This window comes from Engystomops pustulosus, chromosome 7 (genome assembly GCF_040894005.1).
Source record: "Engystomops pustulosus chromosome 7, aEngPut4.maternal, whole genome shotgun sequence".
In the NCBI taxonomy this organism is placed as follows: Eukaryota; Metazoa; Chordata; class Amphibia; order Anura; family Leptodactylidae; genus Engystomops; species Engystomops pustulosus.
This window is the reverse complement of record NC_092417.1, coordinates 70360847-70386154: the sequence shown is the minus strand read 5'-3', so window position 1 is coordinate 70386154 and position 25308 is coordinate 70360847. Positions and strand designations below refer to the sequence as shown.

At 40.3% G+C, this 25308-nt stretch overlaps 1 protein-coding gene across 3 annotated transcripts in view; it reads right to left on the bottom strand.

Moving 5' to 3' along the window:
* The window catches only part of CCDC88C (coiled-coil domain containing 88C), a 55031-nt gene that overhangs the window by 27606 nt on the left and 2117 nt on the right, over nt 1–25308 (bottom strand). For all 3 annotated transcript variants that reach the window (XM_072116663.1, XM_072116665.1, XM_072116664.1), the window contains exons 2-11: nt 22091–22191; nt 16133–16241; nt 5286–5355; nt 5146–5204; nt 4588–4671; nt 4034–4174; nt 2436–2620; nt 1874–1955; nt 1474–1632; nt 323–469 (exon numbers count right to left, since the gene is read on the bottom strand). In XM_072116663.1, coding sequence (XP_071972764.1) covers nt 323–469; nt 1474–1632; nt 1874–1955; nt 2436–2620; nt 4034–4174; nt 4588–4671; nt 5146–5204; nt 5286–5355; nt 16133–16241; nt 22091–22191 — 1137 coding nt within the window. The remainder of the gene's footprint in view (nt 1–322; nt 470–1473; nt 1633–1873; nt 1956–2435; nt 2621–4033; nt 4175–4587; nt 4672–5145; nt 5205–5285; nt 5356–16132; nt 16242–22090; nt 22192–25308) is intronic.

Here is a 25308-nt window from a genome sequence, read left to right as displayed (position 1 = left end):
GAGGTGACGTTTTTCAGCACATTTTTGTGCTGAAAAACTCGGCTTATACACGAGTATATACGGTAGAAATAGAAACCACTATCAAATTAGATTGTCATTTATGGATATCCATTGCGGACATTTATCAACCACTATGTGGCAGCACTATGGTATCCATAGAAGTTGTTACTGAACTATTTACAGATCTAAATACAGCATATTCACATTGTCATAGTGCTCTGTTATATATATCACTCCTCAATGCAGTTCTGGCGTCCTCCACAGATGAGGACATTGATAACCAAAACTGCTTACTACGACAGCTCTGAGTTTCCCCTCTCACCAGTTCTAGATCATGGATCTTGGACTTAAGTTGCAGATTCTCCTTCTCCAGCTCATGCACTTTGTCCGTCCGTGCCCGCGCCGCCTCCAGCTGCTCCTCCAACAAAGTCTTTGTTTCAATGAGAATCAGATTATCTTCTCTCAGTTCCTACAATGAATAAATAGCAAATACATCTGATACTGGTGGCAACTATAAAGCCACCATATATGCAATAAAAAACTTTATATTTATCTTCATACTCAAGAAATGCTCAGCCTGTCTAAGCGTCAGTATATACAGTAGAGTCCTGTTCTTGAACCAATTCTGTGACCAATTCTATACCTCACTTACTACCAGATGGATGCTACACACAAATGATATGGATCCCCATTTACACAAACAATCTATACCAGATATAATAGGGGCTCAGGATGTACGGGCTGCTCTTCTACCACTTAGTAATTTGCATAGTTTGTGCCAAACATTTTAAGGAGTTTTCTCTTAGTGATTTATGACACAAAATATGCATACGTATATAAATATATGCACGTTTATTTAAAAACTACCAAGTAGCTGCATCAATGCAGTATATAAATTAATATTATATATACACACACACACACAATACAATGGGAGTTGTCCTGGGTCAGTACTCCTGCATGCATTGTTACGCCAGATCAGTTTCGCCGCACCTCTGACATGTAATGTTAATGAGATCAAATTTCTCTTCAGAGGGAAACTAGAAATGTAATCTTTCCCAGCCAAGAATATTCCAGCTAAATTCATGCACAGGCTGCCTAAAAATGGTTCTGCTATGTAAAAATAGGGGAGGGATCATTTTATAACTGTAGTTTTATCATTTCAATGTATGGAAAACCTGATATCAATTCCCTTTAGGAACTCTATGGGATGAAATCTATCATAAGGTAATGAATGCCTGCACCATAAGCTTCAAATTAACAATTCATGTTTAATTCATCTTATAGGGGTTGCTTGGAAGTTGAAAAACATGGCTTCTTTATTCAAAGCATGTCTGTATAGATATGAATGGAGCTGAGCTGCAATAGCACACTACCCATGGTCAGGTGTGGCGATGCATTAGGAAGAAGAGACCTACATATTATGTGATGACCACAAGGTGAGCTTTCGTGGAATGGACCAATGTAACTTACATCCATCCGGGCTTTGTAGAATTCGACATCATGAAGTTTTTCTCTGCACCGGATGAGTTCGCTCTCCAGACGGTCAACTTTGCTGGCAGCTTCCTTCACAGAATCCAGCTCATCCCTGTATGTACGTGCAGTGCGAGCCTCAGCTGCTAGTTGGCCGTTCTGAGAAATATAAGAGGGAAAGTTGTTTCTGACTTCACTGAGGCCAGTTGATGAGATTACCAACCGAAAACAACTGTGGCTCCACTGAGACATTTGGCCACTCAAAAGCTGTGGTAAAACTGCTGCATTTTGGTAACCAAAAAAAATGTAATTCTCCTATTATAACACAAGAGGGGACTGGTTCAATGCCACAGCTAAGGAACAGTCTATACATATGTATGCATTTATATTTCTCTCTTACCTCTTGCTTAAGTCTCTGAAGCTCCACATTGAGTCTTTCAACTTCATGTTTGGTGTCTAAGAGGATCTCAGATTTCTCTTCCCTGAGATAAGTTGAGAAAAAAATGCACAGATTTGAAGACAATTAACTATGGGTTAAAGTTACTAATGTGATTGCATCTACTGTATGATGTAAAATGTTCATCTAGTTTTAGGTTTACCTTCCTGACTAGTTTGATGATGGAATCCAACATACATGAAAAGGAAATATGCCCTCCATGGAAAGGAAGGCAATAAGTGCTTCAAAGTTTTAAAAAGGTAGTCTATACTATTTTTTACCATACAGTCTGTGCCACTGATTCTCAGACTGTCTATTGGAAAATCAAGGCCATTGCAGTCAATAGATAAATCTTACAGTTGTTTTTGCTAAACAATAGCTTTGTTTTGTTGCAAATTTAAAACAAGGGACTGCAATCTCACACCCCAATTTTAATGTTTAACCTCACCCTAAGGTTACATAAAATTCGGACATATTTTATGATCTCTGGACTGTTTTAACTGGCGCCCAAAGAGGAATAACTTACAATTCTTGCCGTAATCGTCGTAATTTTGCTTTGCTATCTGCTAGCTCAACAGCAAGATGTTGCTTGTCCTCTGTAGAGAAATGGTTGACCACAATGGATGACACATCTGGACTTGAAGACTTGACCGGACTGGGTGGATTCAAAGACTGAAGATAATCCCTTTCCTGAGTGAGATCTACAATCACCTGAAAGAACATAATAATTTGCATTTCCCATGATTGAAGCTTTGGGTCAAATTGGAGACTCTATTCTCTTCACTCTGGGAGGCTTTTCCTGTGTCTCCTACAATAAGTAATGTGCTGTACGTGAGTTTCCAAGTGGCTGAGGAGAATTGACCGCTACACTGAGCTTTTTTCTATCTTAAAGGTTCATTTTGTCACTGTTCTGACAAAATAAAGCTGGCCACATCCAAAGAAGTCAGAATCGAAGTGACCTGCTCATCTCATTAAAACATTCAGCCAAAAGAGATAAGTGTCTACATCCAACATTGAACACAAAAACTAAATTGCCAAATGCCTTGGTAGGGTATTTCATATAAACACCAAAAAACGGTCTAACAGTCAATAGTTACCCATAACTGGGCACAAAACTTAACTTATTATGTGCGTTAAAAGATAAAGGCAAGTTGTGCACGTTGTTGTAGTAAAAACACAGATCTCGCTAGGAAATTCATGGAGTGAGTACTCCAAAAACTTTTTTTGGAGCGTATGTTGCGGTTTACAAAGGACTCTCTCAATACTAACTAGGACTAGGGTATAACCTACCCCATTTCTACACTTAGAATTATAGTTCAGAATAAAATTAACATCAGGGAGAATGTATTAACATAATATAAGTTTAATACCCCTACCCTACAATGTTATTTTTCTATCTTGGAATAAAGATAATGCATTATTTATGGCTCGACTGAAAATGTCCCTATAAATTGACTTTAGTTGATGCCTAGAGACATTTCCATAAACAGACCCCCAGTCAGCGGGCGGTCTTGTGGCAAAATATTCCATCATAATGCAATGTCAGATAACGTAGACTGAAGTCAGTCAGTGGAGCAGAGAATGACAACCCCCCTACAAACCCATGGCCCAGATTAATTTTGGCTGCTGTTCAAGTCAGCGTCGCGTCCTGCACTAGAGGTCACTGCCACCAGCAGGGAAGAGGTGACGGCTGCTCCCTTCCTCTCCAATCACAGAGTGGAAAGAAAAATCAAACTACAGTATGTGCACAGTTGTTGTTTTTTCCTTCACACTGCAGCCAGACAGTCCCCTCCAGATAGATGATTGTATATTAACACCCAAATATGCAGACTGGTGACCCTCAACACAACCTTACCTGGAAGTCTGACCACTTAGCTCATAGAAAAATAGTGTGTTATTAGACCTGAACTATCAGTCCATAGTTGGTGCTCTCAATCCCCCTCCCCTCAAAACATACACACACCAAAAGTTCAAAAGTCATCCCTGGCTCTTCAAACATAAAGGTCTTGCTCTTCTATGACACATTTGTTGCTCGTAGCAATCAATCAGCTTTCAAAATTCCTGGATTTGAGCAGTGAGATGGGGGAGGGACTGAAAGATGGTGTCAGATGGTATCCATCTTACCTCTTTATACTCATCTCGTTCATCAAGGCATCTTTTGAGGTGGAGCGCCATGTTCCTGGACAGAGTGTCCAGCTCTTCAGGAGCCACCTCTGGTAGGTCCAGCCATTGCAGATCAAACACATTCTCTTGGTTATGGGTCACCTGTCACACAAGAATAATAAAAGCCTTCATCTCCACAACTGCTACCATTTATAGACATTTACAGTCATATGCCCCACCAGAACTGTATAAAAGGTCCTGTCATGAATGATCAAGATGGTAACAATTTTTTCGATAAAGGATAAATTTAATTTAATTAAAATGATTAATTTAAATGATATTTCCTAACATTTTTTTTTCAAATGTTATCAACAAGTGCCACCAGTCAGCATTACCAGCATGGTGTATGATATCATTATCAGACAGACAAGTGTGTCCAGGTTCTTCCAGGTGATGTGACCCCAATTGCTATGCCTATAGCACTATACAGTGTACATCATACCCCTGTCTCCAGGACTACTTGTTAACACAAGCATCTCTACAATGAATAATGGATGGCCAAAAGTGAGCGTTACCTCCTGGATGTGGGATACGATTCCCTCCTGCGTCTCGATATCTAACTGCTTTATCTTCTCAATGTACTCCTCTTTCCTGTCACACTAGGGAGAAAAACAACACAAGTTATTTTAGTGGCATACAAATCATCTTTTCATGATTCCAGAGTAGCAAAATATTCTAAGCAGTTTTGTCAAACTTTCTTGAGGGGAAAGCCATGTTAGTTGCCGCCAAACTATTCCTGCAACATATTTTCAGAATATGTAGATCAGTGCTGGAGATAATGCCAGCGGTGGTAGACTTTACAGAAATGGCAGGAAGAAACAGGATTGAGGTGAGGTAAGGCAGCCATAGTGATTGTAATCCCCCTATTGATGCTGATCTCAGCTAATTATTGACCTTGACAGTGTGGATTTTCCCCTACGCTGGAGGCTACAGAACCGCTCTGCTGGAACATGTCAATTATAATCCTGAAACATCTCTCCTCATCATCACACGCTACAAACCATTAGCACGTACTAATGCCAGGCAGGTGATGACAACACCTCCTGAAAATCTAGGTGTAAAATAGACCTCACCTGCACGGCACAGCCCAGCATCAGCAAAAGGATCTTCTTCAGCTCCTCCATGCTCCTACCTGGTGGAAGCATCAATATTGTCATTGACCTATACAAGACGGTGGTTTGTCTCCAAATGATTACAAATGTTAGTCACAAACCTGTTAGGGGGTCTTTACCGATCAGAAGCACATTGGGCAAAGGCATCACAATCAGCTGCTGGAGCACTTCCTGGGGGGGGGGGGGGCGGAGAAAAAAAAACCCTTTATTCTTTTATTTTGATATATTAGAATATATAAGACTTCATGCACATAAACATGTAATGGGGCCACAAGCTAGTCAGGGACATTTCTTTCTATGAGTTTATGACCATGGCTTTGATTTCCAAGTTTGCGGCCAATCATCTTCTATTGTAATCAGCACGTGAGTGGATCACGGTCCTGCTAAATAATGGGATTTACTGAAAAAGCAACAACTCTTAACTTATGTCTGTACACCTGATCTATAATACAGCAGCCTGCACTTTCATTACTATATGGCAAGCCAAATCAGTGACCACAGGATATGGACTACTCCGTATAAGTAAAAACAAAACTATGATAGAATATCAACACTGATAAAAGGTGGCATGATAAAATGAGCCAATATGATCAATATAAAATGAGCCAATATGATCGATATCTCATGGATATGTACATTGCCCGAAAGGTGAGGCCCTATCACAATCCTTAACATATACCCTCAGAACAGGGATCAATGTGACAAGATAACTATGCCAGTACTAATAAACCAGGTCTGATTTCTAGAGGCACAATGACAGTGCCTGCCCAAATAACACTGAAAGGGAGGAGTCTCACATTCTGGCCCCCACAAACTCTGAAGGAATTAGTTACAGCCGCTGGAGACACCCGAATATAAAAGGCCAATACAAAGAAAGCAGCAGCAGAGAAAGAGACCGCTAAATAAACGCTGAAAAGAACAAAACCGACATGAGCTCATTCCCTATGCCACATTAACACTTTCACAGCCAACACAGGCCCAACATCTACAAGTCCACAAGTTCCTACATACAATGACCCCATTTACCACCACTTGTAATAATTGTAAACAAAATACATTAATTTCATAGATAAAATAACTCAATCTGCTGATATTTTTTTTTTCATTTATTCCCCAACTTTGTACTTTTAGTTTTTCCCTTTGTTCTCCCATCAATACATGTTTAGTAACTTTTAATTTTGGAAAGGAAAACAGCTTTGCTTATCCTAAGTTTTCTTGTTCAAAAATAACATTCCTGCTATAAAGACTTTTACTGTAGTCAAACATTTGAAAATGTTCTAAATGCAGAATTAGATTACAACTGTAATGTATTGGCTCCCATTCCTCAGTATAAGTAGCAATGTCCCATACAACCTAAATGTGTAAGCCTGGCCCTGTAGGAAAAGGGCATCTCAAGACTTGTTGTAATTAGAAGTCCAGATTTATGTTGGACTATCAGAGGCTAGTTTAAAGAAATTGATAAAAGTGACACCTGTTTGACAGTGAAGCAGCAGAGCTAAGGTATCATTGAATGACCCCGATTCTACAGTAAAGGTAGAGTCTTTAATTTATGGTGTGTTCTTGTGTAATACTCTCTGGTCACAAGATACATAGCGGAGCCTTTGTCACATTCATAGCATCGGAAACCAGTTTTACAACATTAAGCAACTTTTTTTTTCTTTAAGCCAATCCCCCTAAAATAAACATAAGATATCGACTGTCCCAAAGTCCATCCCCATAAAGGGACATTTCAGAAAAAACACACATTCCTCAATTATGCCAACCCATTCAGCTGCCACACAGCTTTCCTAGAGCACTGAAAAATTAAAGTAGTCTAGTCTACAAATTACAACATATCATATTGCACTGGTTGCTCATTCTACAAATAATTGGTGAATGTCAGGTGGGAGATGCAGTGAAATCCATATTGATTGACCTGGCTAAATATATATAATAGAAAAAGAAAAATCGGGTGCATTACAAGACAATGTTGCAGTTCTGCTAATTCACTCAAAAACTCAAACAACAAATCAAAACTTTACAGTGCAAGAGCCATCACAACTTTTCGCTACTTGTTTATGCTCTTTCTGCAGATTTTCGAATGTCACCTGCAAACTTTATAGAGTTATCTACAATAGTTCAATAATCCAAAACAAATATACAGTTGTGTACTATATAGGAGAACTTGAGCTCAGAATTTATTAGAAAACTCAATATTTGCAGCGGATGAGCAGGTGCAGTCACATGTGGCGTTTTGAATCCGTTTTTGGACGATTTTTAAGCAGTCCGTTAAAAAACGCATGCTTTTTTTGAAAACGCATCCATTTTTGATTGTTTTTCCCAATTATCTTAATTAAAATTGGTCAAAAACGGATGCGTTTTCAAAAAACGGGCCAAAAAGGGTTCAAAACGCCACGTACGACCGCAGCGTAAGGCCGGCGGCACACGTGGTGTTTTGAACCCGTTTTTGGGCCGTTTTTAAAACAGTCAAAAACGGATGCGTTTTCAAAAATGCATGCTGTTTTTAACGGGCAGCTTAAAACTGCCCGAAAACGGGCTCAAAATGCCACATGTAATACCACATTTAGAACACTGAAGGTGCAGTCACATGTTGCAGTTAAAACTGCATCGCAACCAGTTTTGAGGTGGTTTAGGTGCAGTTGTGTCAATTTAACAGGCGAATGGCATTTGTTGATCAGGTTTCCCCTTCAAAATATAGTTTCCCCTAAAATTTTTCTAAATCCAGCATAATGAACCAGGGGCTCTCATAGATCCATGCACTGTGACTGTGGTAATCATTTTATATTTGTTATCCATGGCCTATATCTATCCAAAATCTATGGTGGGGGTTTCCAGAGCCTCTTTTACAATAAGCAGAGAATGGTCTCCCTCCTCCCCTGCACTTCCTGCAGCTGCTAGATTACACAGGCAGAGGGAGTAGGGAGAGAGAGCAGGGGGCCAAGCGTGACCTGTTCTACTCATTGTAAAAGCTTGTGAAGCTACAGCACTGAGGGGCTCTGGTAAATACCCCAGAGCCCTCCAGACTCATTAGCATAATTTTAAAAGTAGATTTTTTAAAAGGAGGTCATGGATAACAAAATGTAAGGGAAATATGTTGGCAGTCCATATACGAATAGTGACATTACTGAGGAAACACCCCCATATATTCAGCTGCTGCTGGTATACATTGCTCTACCTGCATTCAGGGTGCAGGATGCATCCCCGGGTGATGTATAAGCATACAGTGGGATACGCATGTGCCATACGTATTAAGGGCACGCTGCAATCCCCCTGAGGTGTCCTTACAACGTATGGCAAGAACTGTGATGTGAAACCACATTGTCCATGGTTTATCTTAAAGGATTTTGATGGTAGATTTCTTTTAATGTTTATGGACCAGACATACTGTTATAAGAACCTTCTGTAGGTCATCTGTGCGTTTCCTCCATGCTTACTGCTTTTCTCTTGCAAGAACTGGATAACATCCTTGTTGTGTTGCCCAAGTCTTAAAGGACACTGTGGATTGGGGCACTACTGTTTTTGGTAGAAAGCAGCCATTTTGCTATTATAAAATATCTTAAAAAGGGGTTGTCCCAAGTGTAGAAGTTGTCCACGATAGAGACTGCTGGGACCCCCAATGATTCAGAGAACTGGCATCATGTTTTCACTAATTGATGCAGGGACAGGATGAGCATGCACTGTAACTGCATTCATTTGTATGGGAGTGACAGAAATACCCAAGTGCTGTGCTAGGCACTCAAGTACTCTCGTAGTATTGAACGGAGCATCAGGACGCATGTTTACCCTGCCTCTGCATCAATTAGCAAGAACAGGATTTCCGTTTTCTGAATCGCGGGGTTCTGTTCTGGTGGTTGGCGAGGGCCCAGAAGTCAGATACTCACCGATAGGCTTGTTATTGCCCCTATTCACATAATAACTTTAAAATTTGGGACAAACCCTTTAATTCTATTGACAGATAGGAATAGACTCATGTGTGGTTCAGCCTGAGACACAAAAGTTACAGAAAATTCTCTGTTACAAGTCTAGTCTTGGATTTGATGCCAAGACAGCACAAAGGGGCAGTTCTAGGTGACAAGCTATGGCCTGTATGACATTTGTTTTATATTACAACATTGTAAATCCTCCAGGTAATTCTATGCAAAGAATTACCTATCATTACTTGCCTAACAATGAACATTTTAGAAAAGTCCCTGCATCAAGATTGTGTAGAATCTGCATGCAATTTATCCAGGGCCATCACAAATATTCAACTAGTTAATTTTTTGCTCGCTGTAGTCTTTAACATATGGTGAGATTTCAGACTTTAGTCAATAGGTTACTGATGGATAGAGTTCTTCGCTACAATTTTTATGAGTAAATTTCTCTAAAATAGTCACTATAAAATTAATGTTAACATAAAAAAAGCAAAAGAAAAAGAACACCTTACAATCTGTGTACTCCATGTGATCAAACAGTTACTGCAGGTATTTTATTTTTTTATTTTTTATATTTTTTAAAGGACGCGCTCTTTAGACTTTTACTAGTTTAGTCAGTCCAAAATCCATCTGGTTATCAGGCCTCCTGTTACCTGCACCCCTGATGAGGAATGACAGCTGCACCCCCAGATCAGCCTGTCTCTTACACCATCTGTTGCAGAGACAGCTGTGAACTGACGGTTGCTATTACCAGTATTCATGAAAGATTAACCAGCTACCACTGTCCTGGCAATTATCAGCCCTCAATGCAAAGCTGCAGAGAGGCTGCCAGGCAGCAGTGCCAAGGGAGATGATGAAATGACAGCTCTGATCAGACCAGCCCGACGAGGCAGAGTTAATAGTAAAATATTCAGACTGCTGCTAAGAGTGTTACATGACAGGTTTAACTAATGTTATGCCTACATAAAGGGTTGTCACTTTTTCCACCAAAAAATGCCGCCAAAAAGGTAAAAAAAAACCATTTAGAGGAAATTTCCCAAAACTACGGTAGGTGTAATATCCACATGGGTCCTAACATCTCTGAATCAAAGATAGTGGGTAAAAGCGATTGCTGGAACCAATGTCCTATTACCAGCCAGTGGACTGCCAACTTGGCCGCGACTTGCTCATTTATGGATTAGATGTGTCAGATACACAAGAATAGGCAACCTAACCCAAAGTAGAGAACCTCAAGATGGCAGGGTCACAAAATAAAATAAAATAAATATAAATGCTAAAGCACACGACAAGTGAATTAGGACGTGTGCTAGCCATATTTTCTACAGTAAAACTGATGGTAGATATCCTTTAAAGAACTAATTAATTTGTCCCTTTTATGGTGCTCTGATCAGCAAGTGCAGAGTGCACAAAGTGTAATCGAAGCAACAAAGAAATGGACAGTTGTCATGAATTTATTTGTCCAAAACATATAGAAGTACAAAGATTTCCACTTCTATTGTGTACTGTGAATACGTGACAGGGTCACATTTAATTAGTGTCTGAGCAGAAACCATGAACAGGTTGTATAAGGATGTAAAGGCCAAAACTAAGCAATAAATTACCTGTCAAGTTGTACCTGTGTGTGTAGACCTTCTGTCACTCAAGTGCAAAGAGGGAGGAGCCTTGTCAAGTGTATACAATGTCAGCAGTGGGTAACAGACCCCACAAGAAAGAAGGGGAAACTTTTAACAAAGTTTGTTTGTGAACAAGTGATCTTGTAGGAAAAGATTGGTGTTCCAAGATCTATGGCCTTGGTAAAGTAAGAGGCTTTTGACTGGTCCAATGAAAAGTCTTTTATCTTTTGTTGGTTTCTTTTACATGAATTTGGGATGAGGATCAGCAATTAGCAATGAGGTTCAGTTATGATGCAATAATCCATCAAGAATTTATGCTGGCTCCAAGACTTAACAACATAATAAGACCTATGTGAAGACACATCACTCAGAGTGTGTACAATACACAGTTTCTATAGGGACCTTCGGCCAAAAATCTGTGTACATGGCGGCTAAGCTACATGCCCTACCCACTTCAGCTTATCACGTACAATTATTAGACTAACATGGAGAGGAATGAAGTCACCAATTGTTTACAGGAGCAGTAAAGGGCTGCAATTACACCTCAGGTAGTGGAGCAAGTATGTGAAGTCCCTGGCAACAAGCGACGCTAAAACCACAGGTGATGTAGTGTACAGGACAGAGTAAAGCAAGCATGATGCCGGTCAGGCAGAGCGGCCGCCCAGGCTCCTGTAACCTCAAATATCCATTCGTAATCACTAGGACTAATTAATGACTTCAGCACAGAAGTAATCAGTAAATGTAGATCAATATTAATAATAGATGGGCCCAAAGGGGCCGCTGTGTGTCTGGGTTCTCTGCAAACACAGCTGGAAATAATATTATTGAGTGTTAACCCTTGTGACCCAAGCTTCCTCCATTTCAAATCAAAGATCAATGGGAAGAAGGCTGGTCCTTAAATTTCAGTTAGAGTGAAATCATCCATTTATGATTAGCGATTAAAAGGTCAACATTCTTTGACCCATTATTAGTGCCTTCTAATCCTTCCAATATTATTAAGAATTGGATGTAACAGAATTGGAGAACTTGTGGATTTGTCTTTCTTTTTTTTACGGTCATTTGATAATTTATCATCATAAATATTTTGCTGCAATTTAAGTAATTTGCACCTATGGTCACCCCACATGAAACTCTCTGAGAGGAAATATGAGTTAAGTTGATTCCCATGGATTTGTAGAGTATGTGAAATACCAGAGTTTCCTTTTTTTTCTCCAAGGCAACGTTTCAGAATAAGGAATCACTGATGGATGGTGATCCCTGTGGGATCAGTAGTGGTGAACAATGATTGACAGATGTACAGATACAATATTCCCATTAAAATGCTAAGAGGTGGTGTAAAGCCCTAACTCAGAACCATTATCTTCTTATCATTAGGGTTTATTGTTGTTACATAGATCATCAACAGTGGCCGGAAATGTAGGGGGGAATCAAAAATCACCCTGAAGATTCAACTAAATAAGAATACAAAAACATCTGCATGGTGTCACCATATGCTGCTACTACCAGTTGAGAAAGCACAGACTTTCAGAGCTCACTCATGTGTGAACGAGCATAGGACAAACTCCAATTGTCTGAGTGACCTGACAGATAATGCCATAGAGTCAAGACAAAGAGGACAAACCCCCGCCCCCTCCTCATTAGCTCAACATTGTAGGAATTTCAAAACATTCATCATATCCCAGGAATCCTTGGGCTCTAGACCCAACCATGGAAGGTAACCAAAATCTTTAAACTGCAGGCAGCATTTTGAAAACATCACAAAACAGGTACCCCCTTTAAGGATATCCATGGTGTTCAAAATCAGCCAATAAACAATTCCTGGTGCAATAAACAAAATCTGTGCCATCTTTGCACAAAATATTATAACTAACAAGGAGCCTCACAATTAGCTAGTGTACTCCATTTCTGGTTTTTGAGATAGAAGGGTTAATTGTGATAATGAAGCTTCAGAGCTGGCTTAACTCCCCCCTCTTCCTTGGAGACTGTGCTGAGAAGGTGTCTCTGGGGACCCCTGTAGTGTTTACTACAATGAAGAGAGGAGGAGAGAGAAACCCCCAGTGCATGGCTGGACTGAAAATTGATGAGATTCTCATAAGTTACTATAGAGGTTTCATTGAAAGGACTGCAATGAAAATGAAAGTGAGAAAAGAAGAAAACTTCAAAATAGCCCTTTAATATTGCTGCACAGGACCCAAGCTACATAAAGGAGGCATAAGACTGGATAGATCCCCTTATCTGTTAGTTGACTGCCAATGAACCTTGTAGGAGTTTAACTTTGTGTCTTGGGGGTCCACTTTATCTTGCTTATTCTGTTGTTAATGTGCCGTTATCGTTGGAACTATGGGGGAGAACAATTATCAGCACAAGTAAAATACATGTTTGTGTAACTTTAAATCTGATTGTATCCCCTGAAGACACTAGAATATACGTAAGCAGCAGATAAAATAATAATAATGAGAAGCTTATTACTGTAGTAACATAAATAATAGATTTTAGAGTTTCCAGAGGGACATCTGTGCGGAGAGGGCCATCACTGTCACAGGTGGGAACAGTTAGGGCAAGACAAGATACAACACAAAAGCTGAGCGTGACTGCACCAATACAACTCACCAGGACGTCACACTGTGGCTTTGTTCTCAGCGTTTACCTATAAGCCACAATGTTACCAAATAATCCCTGCCACTCACATACCCTGAATAGATTTATTGACACATCAACCGCCATCAATTCCCAATGTCAGTAGGTAAATATGACATGAGGCTTCCATGTAACAGAGCACATTTATCTATAGAGTCTCACATGTTTACAAAAGGAAAATGGAAATGTAGAATACGAAATACAAATATATAAAAGGTGTATGTTACCTTGTGGTGTTGTACATAAATTTTTGTATTTGGTGCTAAAAGCAAAACATTTTAGTGCAGTCAATATGTGTTTAAGTTACACCAAGTTTCACAGTCATATAAGTAATATTGTGCCTTAGGATCTTTATGAGCATATTTAAATAATGCTGAATTTCAGAATCAGTGTAACAGTAAATAAGGCAGCTCCTTCTAAATCAATGTCTGATATTTGAGAAGCCTAGTGACATGATACGAGATAACAGCCAAAACAATAAGTCATATTCAAAAGAAGTGTAATCCCCAATGGAGTATGCCTTTAAGACCCTGTATGCCTGTAAAGGTTCAAAGAGAAATCACCATAAAGAGTTTAGTCTCTTCCCTAATCCAACAATAGTTGGTTCATAAAACAAGATCATTTTTATAGTTAAAAATAATAATTCACTGCATGATTTGCATCACATATAATAAATAATAATAATATAAAAGGGTTAATTTAAATTGAGGACATAATTCACATCAACCTGATAAAAGTGAAATATATCCCTACTCCAAACCTGTCTAAAATAAGTAAATGTGTGACCCCCCCCCCCCCTCCACTCACCACGCTTGTTGCACAACAAACAATAGGATACCACAACCTCCATACGAGGTATAAAAACATTCAAAGTTTAATATGTTTAGAAGTGGCCTCTATTGTGCGATATTATAGCCAAATGACAAACCTGCGCCTCAGGGGTAGCCCCCAAATGTACAATGCTGTATACACATGAAGCAGGAAGCCACCGCCACACAATGTTCCTGTTATTGCTTTCTAACAAAATACCTATTAAAAATATGGAAATGTTCAATTCCAAAAGTAAACATTCAGTGCCAGTGCAGCTGCTCTTGTATGGAACCAGTACAAAAATAGACTGTCAACACATAATATGTTACTTTTGTCTACAGAATGTCACTTTAAGACAGAATTCACTCCATAAAACTGCATATTTTACAATGAAGCAGCGTGTGACTTTAAGCAGCTTAAACTTATACTGGGTATGAAATGTCCTTAATTACTTCTTTAATGATTAAACTTTAGCTTGTTTACTGATAAAAAAATTACCTCTAAAGTCATATGCAAATAAGCTGTCACTTTTAAAGGCAGGAGAATTATTTCAGACACTTCTATCCTCCTCACAGAAGCCATATCCATAATTCTTGTGTCATTGTAAACACGACAGTCTTATCTTTGAAATAACATGAGGCTTGTGGTTCTCTGTGCTACTGAACTGGAGATAGAGGGCATGAAATCTGTCTGGAATATAATTAATGAAGTAGATCCAGAGGCAGATTTCTCATGGCAGTGATATCTCTAAACTACCATATGCAATGGAGAGGAGATATACAAGCAACTAGAAGATATATAGATAGATAGACAAAAAGCTAAAAATAGATAAATGATTAGATAGACAGATATGTAGATAGGAAATATACAAACTATGGTAGATAGATAATTAGAAAGGAGATATATGATAAGCATCTTCATCCGGGAATTCAACCAAGGAGTATTAAAAGAGTAATACATCCACTTCCCTCAAAAGTCCAAATGCAAAGGGCCCCTTTATGACAGTGATGAAATATATTAATCAAACAATGAAGCATCTTTCTAAAATGGCAATGATTTGACAATATTATACCTGCCTGCTGATTTTATGCACCACAGTAGGACAGAAGAGCTGCCCAATTTGGGTTAAATCTCAGGACACAGCACAGTATTGGATTTTCAGGGTCTAAATATAGCACAGTCCTAAAAAAGTTTAGTACACTTTGAAGTTACAGGTTGAGGTTGTACAGGTTACGTTCTACCACTGAGTGGCCCTTTTGTGACTGAATGGACTATAGAAGTGACAACTACTTCTGACATGTATACATTAGTAAGAGCAGTTCTTAATTATCTTCTCCCAAGTTCCTATTGGCAGCTAATTCAGAACATATTACATAGAAGGAGACGTTTTCCTTCCCCCCCAGGAGCATAATGAATGGGTCTGGGAAAGGCTAAGCCCCAAAAAATATTTGTAGGTGGACACCCTCCCACATAATCAAGGGCTTTGTATGTCTGTAGCCTATAGGTGTCTGTACACAGAGTGGGCCGGCAGTGACATAAGAATTACCTCCTACTATCAGGCTGCTACCAGTATATAAATAATTCCAGTACAAGTGGGGCCTGACAACTAGTGGTAATTCACATGTTTACCTCTGTATACAATGACGCTGCAGACGCATCACCCATCAATATTGGGTGCTGACTAGTGTGGGTTTATGTCCCCCCAGACACCTTAGGATTGAAAGCATTGACTATGGCTGCTACTTTGGTAGTGACACCCATGCATCTATATAGACACGTCTGTAAAAACATCCCAGGACTGAGGAGAAGAATACAATGGATGTATTTACAGCGATCATTAATGACAAACACATTTCAGAGAATAAAAGGTTAAAAACACAGTAATGTGATGTACACAACTCATCCCAGCTTAGGAGAGGTTAAGAACACTGAGAATTTCCTGTCTGTATCTAAAACAGGAAGCCATCATTATACCTGATAGTATGTCTTGATGTGTCGCACCAGTATTGTGAGATTCTGAATTCGCAGGTTGATATCACCATTGACATGCTTGTTGATCCGCTGGTTGGACGGCCGGGGATCGCTGTGCAGAGAGAGATCAGACCATCAGATATGTTGGTAATTACAGCAAGAAATGATATGGGGGATACAGTCACCCTCAAACCTTAGGTCCAAACCTACATTAGAGGATTCATTGGGGTGCACAGTGTTATCAGAATTATTTTGTACAGGTTTATGATTTTGCTCTAGTAACAACTTAATCTACATTCACAACGCTTCGTCTGCCGGCCTCTACGGCGGTATTTCCAGTTTATGAATGGACTTGTATAATTCTTGGGCCACACAGTCGTGAATGTCTCGGCGTCTGACAGTAAATCCTGTAACAAGCTGATTATAGAAGGCAGGTTCTCATGTGTCCGGCACATGTAACTATAGCACTCAGCTGTCCACACATTTCTGAGCTACTTTGTCAACTATTCCCTTTCATCACAGGGGCACAGAAGTCAGATGCATTGTCCAGAGACTAGAGGTTAAAGGGCACAAACCACCAGAGACTGTAATATTGACAGTGTACCTTGTAAAATGACAATGTTCCAGGGACACATGTCGTCATCTCAGCTAATGTCTTTTTACACCAATGTTCTCAGGTCAAGCTGTCCTTCACACAGTATCAAAGAATGCAAACAATGGTCAGTAATGGACAACGGTTAGCACATGTCCAAAATTCATATTTGTGGGCATGAGGGCTTAGACTGTCCACAGCTTAAAGGGAACCTACCACCACGAATCTACCTATAAAGGTAGATCGGGTGGTAGGTGGATGTAAGGGACGTGAGGATAGCTCTTTTTAGAGCTAATCCTCACGTCCCCGCTAACTTTTGGTACACTTTATTGAGCTAATATGTAAATTTCGTTATGCGGCTACTGGGGCGTGGAATAGCCGGCACGAGGCTACACAGCGCGGCTACTCCACGCCCCAGTAGCCACATTACTCCTCCTACCCTGCATGCGCAGAACGCCGGCTGAGCAGTCCCAGCTCCGAGGCCGGAGCTACTGCGCATGCGCAGTAGCCGGCTTGTCGGACAAGGGCGCGCAGCTACGAGGAGCTGCGCGCCGCACACAACAGGGTAGGAGGAGTAATGTGGCTACTGGGGCGTGGAGTAGCCGCGCTGTGTAGCCTCGGCCGGCTACTCCACGCCCCTGTAGCCACATAACGAAATTTACATATTAGCTCAATAAAGTGTACCAAAAGTTAGCGGGGACGTGAGGATTAGCTCTAAAAAGAGCTATCCTCACGTCCCTTACATCCACCTACCACCCGATCTACCTTCTCTTTAAAGGGAACCTGTCACCAGGACCCCATGTCCTCATAAATTACTCTGCCTTTTTCAGTAGTAAAGAAAACATATATCAAAGATTACCACTCTCTCCTGATGTCAGTGCCCGAGGGGTATGTGTATGGAGGAGCGATTTCCCCCAACCTTCTCCTTCATCAGGCAGTTAAAAAAAAAAAAAATCCCATCTCCCTTCTCAACACGTCGTTGCAATCAGCCCTCTCTCCGCTTTGATCTGCGCATACACCGCACCATGCTTGGTATCGCCAGTCGCCTAGTGAGACGCAAACATTGTAGTGAGCTACGCAAGCGCCTCAACGCCTGGCAACCCCTAAGGTAGCGTGACGCATGCACAGATCAAAGTGGACAGCCGGCTCCGCTTGTTCTGCACATGTCCTCAACAAGACGTATCAAGGCGGAGGAGGGAGTGTTTTTTTTTTCCTTTTAAACTGGCTTATGATGGGGCAGTTTCCCAAGGGTGGGAAACCGGTCCTCAGTACACCAAGATCAGGAGAGAGTGTGCTTAAAAGTGACTATAGGGGAGAATAAAAAAATAGGGGTCCTGGTGTTACGTTCCCTTTAAGATTCCCAGTCTAAATCCTCAGGCCCGTGAATGTTAATTATGGAGGTGTACTAGCTGTTGTTTCAATAGCTAGCAAATGTCCCCATTCACTTCTATGGGCTCATGCAAAGAGCTATTCAGGACCTACTTTTGAGGGTCAGGCTCATGCATGGGCAGTCTTTCTGGGAACATTGGTGCTTATTTACCTTTGCAGCTGTGACAGGTATTTAACTGGGGATTGTGTCACACTCGATCGAATGTGGTGCAGCTGCACCGGCTTTCATGTGACAGAAATGGGGGGAGGGGGCGGGGACACATGCAGGATATCGGGCGCACGATCTTAGTCAATTGCGGCAGAGTGCATTCCGGTCGGACAACGCACTTTCGGGGACTGCGTCAGGACATGTAAGTAAATGTGCCCCACTGTGCATCCTGTAATACTGCGTTCATCGTGTGGAGGAGGGCTAACTAATTTAATAGCAACAAAGATGTAACCTGAACCTCACCTACCATGTGCAGGAATAAATGCTACCTCTGCTCCTTCTATAAGAATGATTTAATCTGAAAGAGATATTGTTGAGTCCACAAGATCACTAAAGCCAGAGTCTGACTTTAGCCTCTGCGCCCTGTAAACTTTCCACTAGGGCTGTAGTAATTTTTAATATTTCAGTCATATATGTGGGGGGGGGGGGGGGGGGGGTGTTAGCAGAGCCCCTCCGTGCTGTATCTTCACAGGCTGCTACACAGTCTCGCTCTCCCCTCTTCACTTCCCCCCCACCCAATGCCTGACGTATTCTCAAAGTAGCAGAGGAAGCATGCGGTGAGAGCACGAGGTGGGAGATGAGAAGTTCTCCTTCTACATTGTAACAGTCTGTGAATCTGCAGCACAGCACAACACCAGAGCCCTTCGGCCTTATTAGCATACTTTTAAAAGTTGAATTTAGAAGAAGACCCTGGAAAACAAATAAGAAGAATAATGCAGTCACAGTGCATGGATCTATGAGTAATTATGGCTTATCACTATGGATTTTGATGGTTCAATTAACTGAAGTATAAGGAGTTCATTGAAAGTTAAATTCTTTAAGCAAGAGATATATGGCACAACTTCATGGTCCAAGAAAGTCATGTGACCACAATGAATTACTGAAAACTGGAGAATCCTTCCAAAAATCCAGATTTTTTTCCCATAGGTCTGTTGCACTGTAGGAACAAGTAAGCAAGATTCACATGTCATGTACTCCGCATATATAATTTGAACATAACCATATGTCATGCTAGGAATACCTGGGAATGTGAAACTCAATATTTCAAAGGCCTCAAATGAAAAGCATAGACCAGGTTTCCATTGCTTCTCAATTATCAGTGGGATGCTTTTCACCATCAATCACATTCATCCATCTACATCACAAAAAAAGATTTAGAGCCACCCTGCTTTTGGGCATTGATTGGGATCACCGTGAAAATCCATATGCCACAATGATCAAGAACAGGTTAACTGATATTTTAATGTCTCTTCTTATTCCAACCACAACTTTTTAAAAGAAAACTCACACATATACAACAAAAAGTCCTATCTGTGGGTATAATTTTAAAGCGTAACTGTAAAGTTACTGACAACAAATAGTTTTAGCACAGCTGGATAAAGCCTTTGATAACAATTCCAACAATACCTGTATCATGCTGCTGCCTACTTCCTAGCCTGAGATATATCTGGTATATTTAAAAGGAACCTGTTATCAGGAAACTGGCCTAATAAACTACTACCAGTATGTTGTCTAGCAGCTTTACACCTTTCTCCCATAGCCCAGCATGGTTCCGTCAACCAGAAAATCAACTTTAAGGTGAAATGTAAATTGGAAGTTTAAAGTCAAGGAGGCGGAGTGTTGTACAGTGAAGTCAAGCTGTCCCTGCCTCTGAACATCTCCTCCCGTGACTTACATCATTCACCAGACTTTAGGAGATCTGGTTAGCCATGTCTCTGGGTGCTGGAACATCAGTTACAATGAAGGCGTGTTCTAAAACAGGGAAAGCTTGAATTCAGTGCTAAAGACTACGCCTCCTTGACTTTTATACAACAAATTTACACTCACTTCAAAATTGATTTTCTGGATGATGCCACTAAAGAAATATGGAGGGTGTTCAGCTGCTTGATAACATAGTGTAGGGGCTGCACGGTGGCTGAGTGGGTAGCACTTCTGCCTTGCAGCACTGGGGTCCTGGGTTCGAATCCCACCCAGGTCAACATCTGCAAAGAGTTTGTATGTTCTCTCCATGTTTGCGTGGCTTTCCTCCGGGTACTCCGGTCTACTCCCACACTTCAAAACATACTGTTAGGTTGTTTAGATTGTGAGCCCCATGGGGACAGGGACCAATTTGATGTGCTTGTGCAGCGCTGCGTAATCTGTGTGCGCTATATAAATAAAGAATTATTATTATTATTATTATTATAGGTGGTTTATTATGTATATTTCTGCTGACAGGTTTCCTTTAATATTAAATTCAGATTCAGCTATGTGGGTGGGAACTTCCAGGTTGTGACATAATGAAGCCAAAACAGGATAACTTGTTCGTAATTGGTCGATCTGAAGCATGTGATGAGTCACATGCTTGTGACATCACTACAGGCCCTACAGCCCCTCTCAACAAGCCTCCTGTCGTCTCTAGCTGTACTGTACGGTTTCCCATATCAATCAGAAATCATGCCAAGAGATTAGCTTGAGTGGCACGATAAAACCTCTGCTAGCTGATAAACAGCTGCAGATAGGAAAATTAGAGAATTGCTTATTTTTGCTTAGTCCAAAGTAAGGCAAAAGTTTTTTTTATATTTATTACAGTTGCACTTTAAATACAGGCGGTCCCCTACTTAAAGAACTTACAGAAATCCTCTCTGCACACTGTGACCTTTGGTGAAGCTCTCTAGATACTTTACTTTAGTCCCAGGTTGCAATGATCTGCGTCAGTTTGTAATGAAGCTTTATTGATAATCCTTGTCCACAAAAAAATTTGAATATCTTAATTGACACAGGGCCAAAAATGTTTTCCCCCAGAACTAAAGTTATAAAATATACTTAAAAAGCTACCTTTAATGTAACCCAGGGACTGCCTGTCGTGATAAGACTCTGGATAATGTGTAATTTATTAATACAATTTATGTTGGTTATGTGATGACATAAGTTAACACAAGTATGGAGTCTATTGGTCAGGACTTTCAGCAGTGAAAGATTCCCTGTAGGGATATGTGGATGTATATACTGATTGTATGTTGACAACTGTCCATTCTAGCCACCGCACCAGAACCTGGACACCCACCATCCCAACATATATGACTCTAATAGTCCCACCCTCCCAAATAGACCACAACCCTGTTGTCATACCCTACACGTCTGTAGTCCTACAGGGAGGCAGGTACTCTGATCATTGAAAATGCTCATAACACAGACTGAATATTCCTACATGAATGGAACCAGACAAGGGAGACTGTTAAGCACTAATAACACCTCACACTTGACTCTTAATCCATGACTTAGAATACGAGAAGTACAGTAAGGCCTCCACAGTAGGATGAAATATATGTACAGAAGTACTGGGGTACAACGTGCTAAAATCTCAGGTTGACTTTTTCTGTTTCTAAACAACATATTTTGTACTAGTGCATCTGTTACATGTGCAAATCTCCTTCACACATGACCTATTCTAAGCTCCAAAGGAAGTGGTCACAAAGCCACCATGCACCTTTTCTGATGATAATTCACATTCATCGGTAGACTGTGCATGCAGCTTATATTACATAGTGATTAGTCATATGTTAATAAAGTACAAGGTCCCTGAGCCTTTTCGTAGGTCTACAAATTAGTCAACTATCGGTCAATACTTGAAGTCATGTACATGATCTATAGGAAAATTAAAAAGAATCACACATAAGAAATTCACACATAAAGCAGACCCAAAAACTAACAACGCAGTTAACAAGTTATCAAGTTATGTGTTTGCTATAGAAGGAATTCAGAATACAGAAGCGATACCAAATATACTCACATCTGTAGCATTATCTTGTTCAGGAAGACGCCATCTACTAGGTCCATGTACATTACCAATTTACTCTCATTCTCGTAACCACATGGCCCAACGGTTTTCACCTTTTATGAAGAAAAATAAAAACATGCATTGTAAGAAGGTGATTAGAAGGAATCCAATAGGTAACAAAATGTGATTACCGCCTGACCTGAGACCCTGCACATTCCTTTCAGGTTATGTAATGCCCAGACTCCTACATCTAAAACTTTAATCATTTTGGAAGTATCAGCCACTGCCATGAGCCTCCTACATTTAGACACTTAAAGGGAACCTGTCAGGGTGATTTGGGATTCTAAACCACCCACAGGTCCTTATGGATCGGTGGTTTACTGTTCCAAATTGCCCTCTACCAAGTTGTTACGTGCCCAATATTAAAATTATAAAAAGTTTATATTTTCCTTGCTCAATTGCTCCCCTTGCCTGGGCCGTTGTACGGTGAAGCAGGTGTACTACACCCAGGCATCACTGCGCGTGCGCCCTGGTTACGGCGCTTGCACAGTGAAGCCTGGATGGTCTGCTCCAGCTTCATTGAAATACTGAGCAGGCGCAGGAAGAACAAGAGATGGTAAGATGGTAACACTAGGTAAGTATAAAGGTTTTTTATTTGCCCCTGGATGCACTTGGTAAGGGACGAGTTGGGACACATAACCACCAGTCTATAAGGACCTGTGGGTGGTTTAGTGTCCCAAATTGCCCTGACAGGTCCTCCTTAAGTAGCCTCTTCTAAGAAATAACTGTATACAGGTTCACAATGGCTCACAAGTACAGGTTTATAACCCCTATGCGCCTTGCACAAGTAGTACATGACAGAGTACACTTACTGTATGTCAAACAGATATTTAGATTATCACCTAAGCCATTATATGTATTCATATAATAATATGGGGAGATTTTTAAACAATATACCAGGTTTGTGTTTACTTGTTGTAGATCAATTAGATGCAATGGTATACCAGTAATATTCCTTCTCACTCGTTCTTAGAGCTTCCTGAGGCCTGCTACTGTGTGGGAAGGTTTTCCTGATTCACAGAGCGAACAGTGCCAGGTTCAAGAGAGGAGCCAGTCATCAGGTTACTGACAGGGCTCCCAGGAACATGGCAGTCCAACAGCTCAAGAGCAATACTGGTGTTTGCTTTAGAGGCGTTATCTTTATAGATTGTAAGCTCTTAGACCATGCTAAGACATATTTTGTTTGAATATGTCTCCCATGATCTGTTACGTACTACAGAATATGATGGCACTATAGAAATAAAGATTTACCGTAGTTATCTTTTATTTCATTTATTTTTAGTAAACATAAAATGCTTACATGGAAAAAAAAAAAAAAAAAGTTACATTTCTGATGACACATTCCCTTTAACCGAAGGCTTTAGAGCAGCATTAGTCTGTATGCAGGGACGTAACTAGGAGAGGTAGGACCCCATAGCAGACTTCAGAAAGGGGCCCTCCCTTCACCATTTAAAAAAATATGCATATTTGTATACTCACATATGCAAGTTACAATCACACACATTTATACACATAAATATATGCATATTCATACAACATATATGCACCATATGCTCACAGACAGCATAAACATACATGCAGTATAAACACACACCACATAAACAGACAGAATATACACACATACCTACAATACCATATAGACATACTGCAGCATATAGAAACATATACATCACACATAAATACAATACCATATACAGACATATAGCATATATACACACCCAGTACCCCAGATGCCAGGTCCTACTGACATTGTGTAGTTACGCCCCTGTCTGCTTCAAAGCTAAACTCTCTCAGTGCTTGTTGCTGGGAACTGCAATATCTATTTCAGACCTAAAACTTGCCACTCATGCATTAGCTGGACTCATAAGGGTGCATATTTAACAAACTGCTAATAACAAAGCCTGCTGCAATTTGTGGCAAAACCTAAAATATATTTCTGGTGTAAACCAAGTCAACGTAATCTCTTACTTAGAAAGCCCCCTTCACCCTAATTGGTGGTCCTGCATCCAAAGACATCACTAACCAGATCTCCTGAAATCCAATGAATGATTTTAATCACATAGGAAGTGGTCTTCAATGCTCCCCTCCCTGACTTCAGTGTTAAACTCTCCGCCTCCTTGACTTACAACCATTTTACATCTCACCTGAAAGTTGATTTTCTTGATAATGCCATCATACTGGACTATGAAAGAAACAAAAACTAGAAGGTGTTACACTGCTTGACAATATTCTGTTAGTGGTTTATAAGGCCAATTGCTGATGACAGGTTCCCTTTAAACTTCTTTACACTGAAGTCTAAGGGGAATGTGAACTGGGTCTTATACAGGTATGGAGGAGGATTATAAGAGACAGATTAATATGTTGCACAAAGCAATTTCCCACTGGATAAAGTATTATTGTATTGCATTAAGAATTTAAAATGAAGCATTTTATTTGAAGAAAAATTTTTTTGTGGCCACTTGTATTATTGATTTAAGCAGAATTTGTTTAAAAGTTAGTGACCATTTAAAAGTGGACAGATTCATCATTCAGAATCCGTCATTTTGAAAGATTAATTTAGTTTACGAATGTCTACTTTAATTTTAAATTGCATGAACTTTGTAATGTATGTACACATTGACTCCACCAACAGAATAGCGAAAGCAGCTCTGGAGTATAATACAGGATGTAACTCAGGATAAGTACAGTATGAGTAACATAATGTATGCACACAGAACCCACCAGCAGAATAGTGAGTGCTGCTCTGGGGTATAGTACAGGATGTAGCTCAGGATCAGGTGACTTCACAAGCAGAATAGTGAGCGTAGCCCTGTGGTATGAATAAGATGTAATTCTTGATATTTAATGTTGGCTGTGAACAATGAGCTGTAACTATGGATTACTACAGGATGTTATTTAACTTTTAATGTAGATTTATATATTCAAGAAAACGGCACAATGTTGATCAGTGATTACAGATGCTGGTTCATGAGTCCAAGCAAAAATAACATTGCCAAGCATCCAACTCCTTGAGGCAGCCCACTCACTATAACACAGTATACCTCACTCTGCAGTCAGGACACAACACTCCCAGCACTGCTCTGCGGCCAAACAAAAGCCTTGGAACTGAGAAGGATGTTATTGTTAATGTGACCCACACAAGACAAAAGCAGCAGCCATAGATCCCTTCT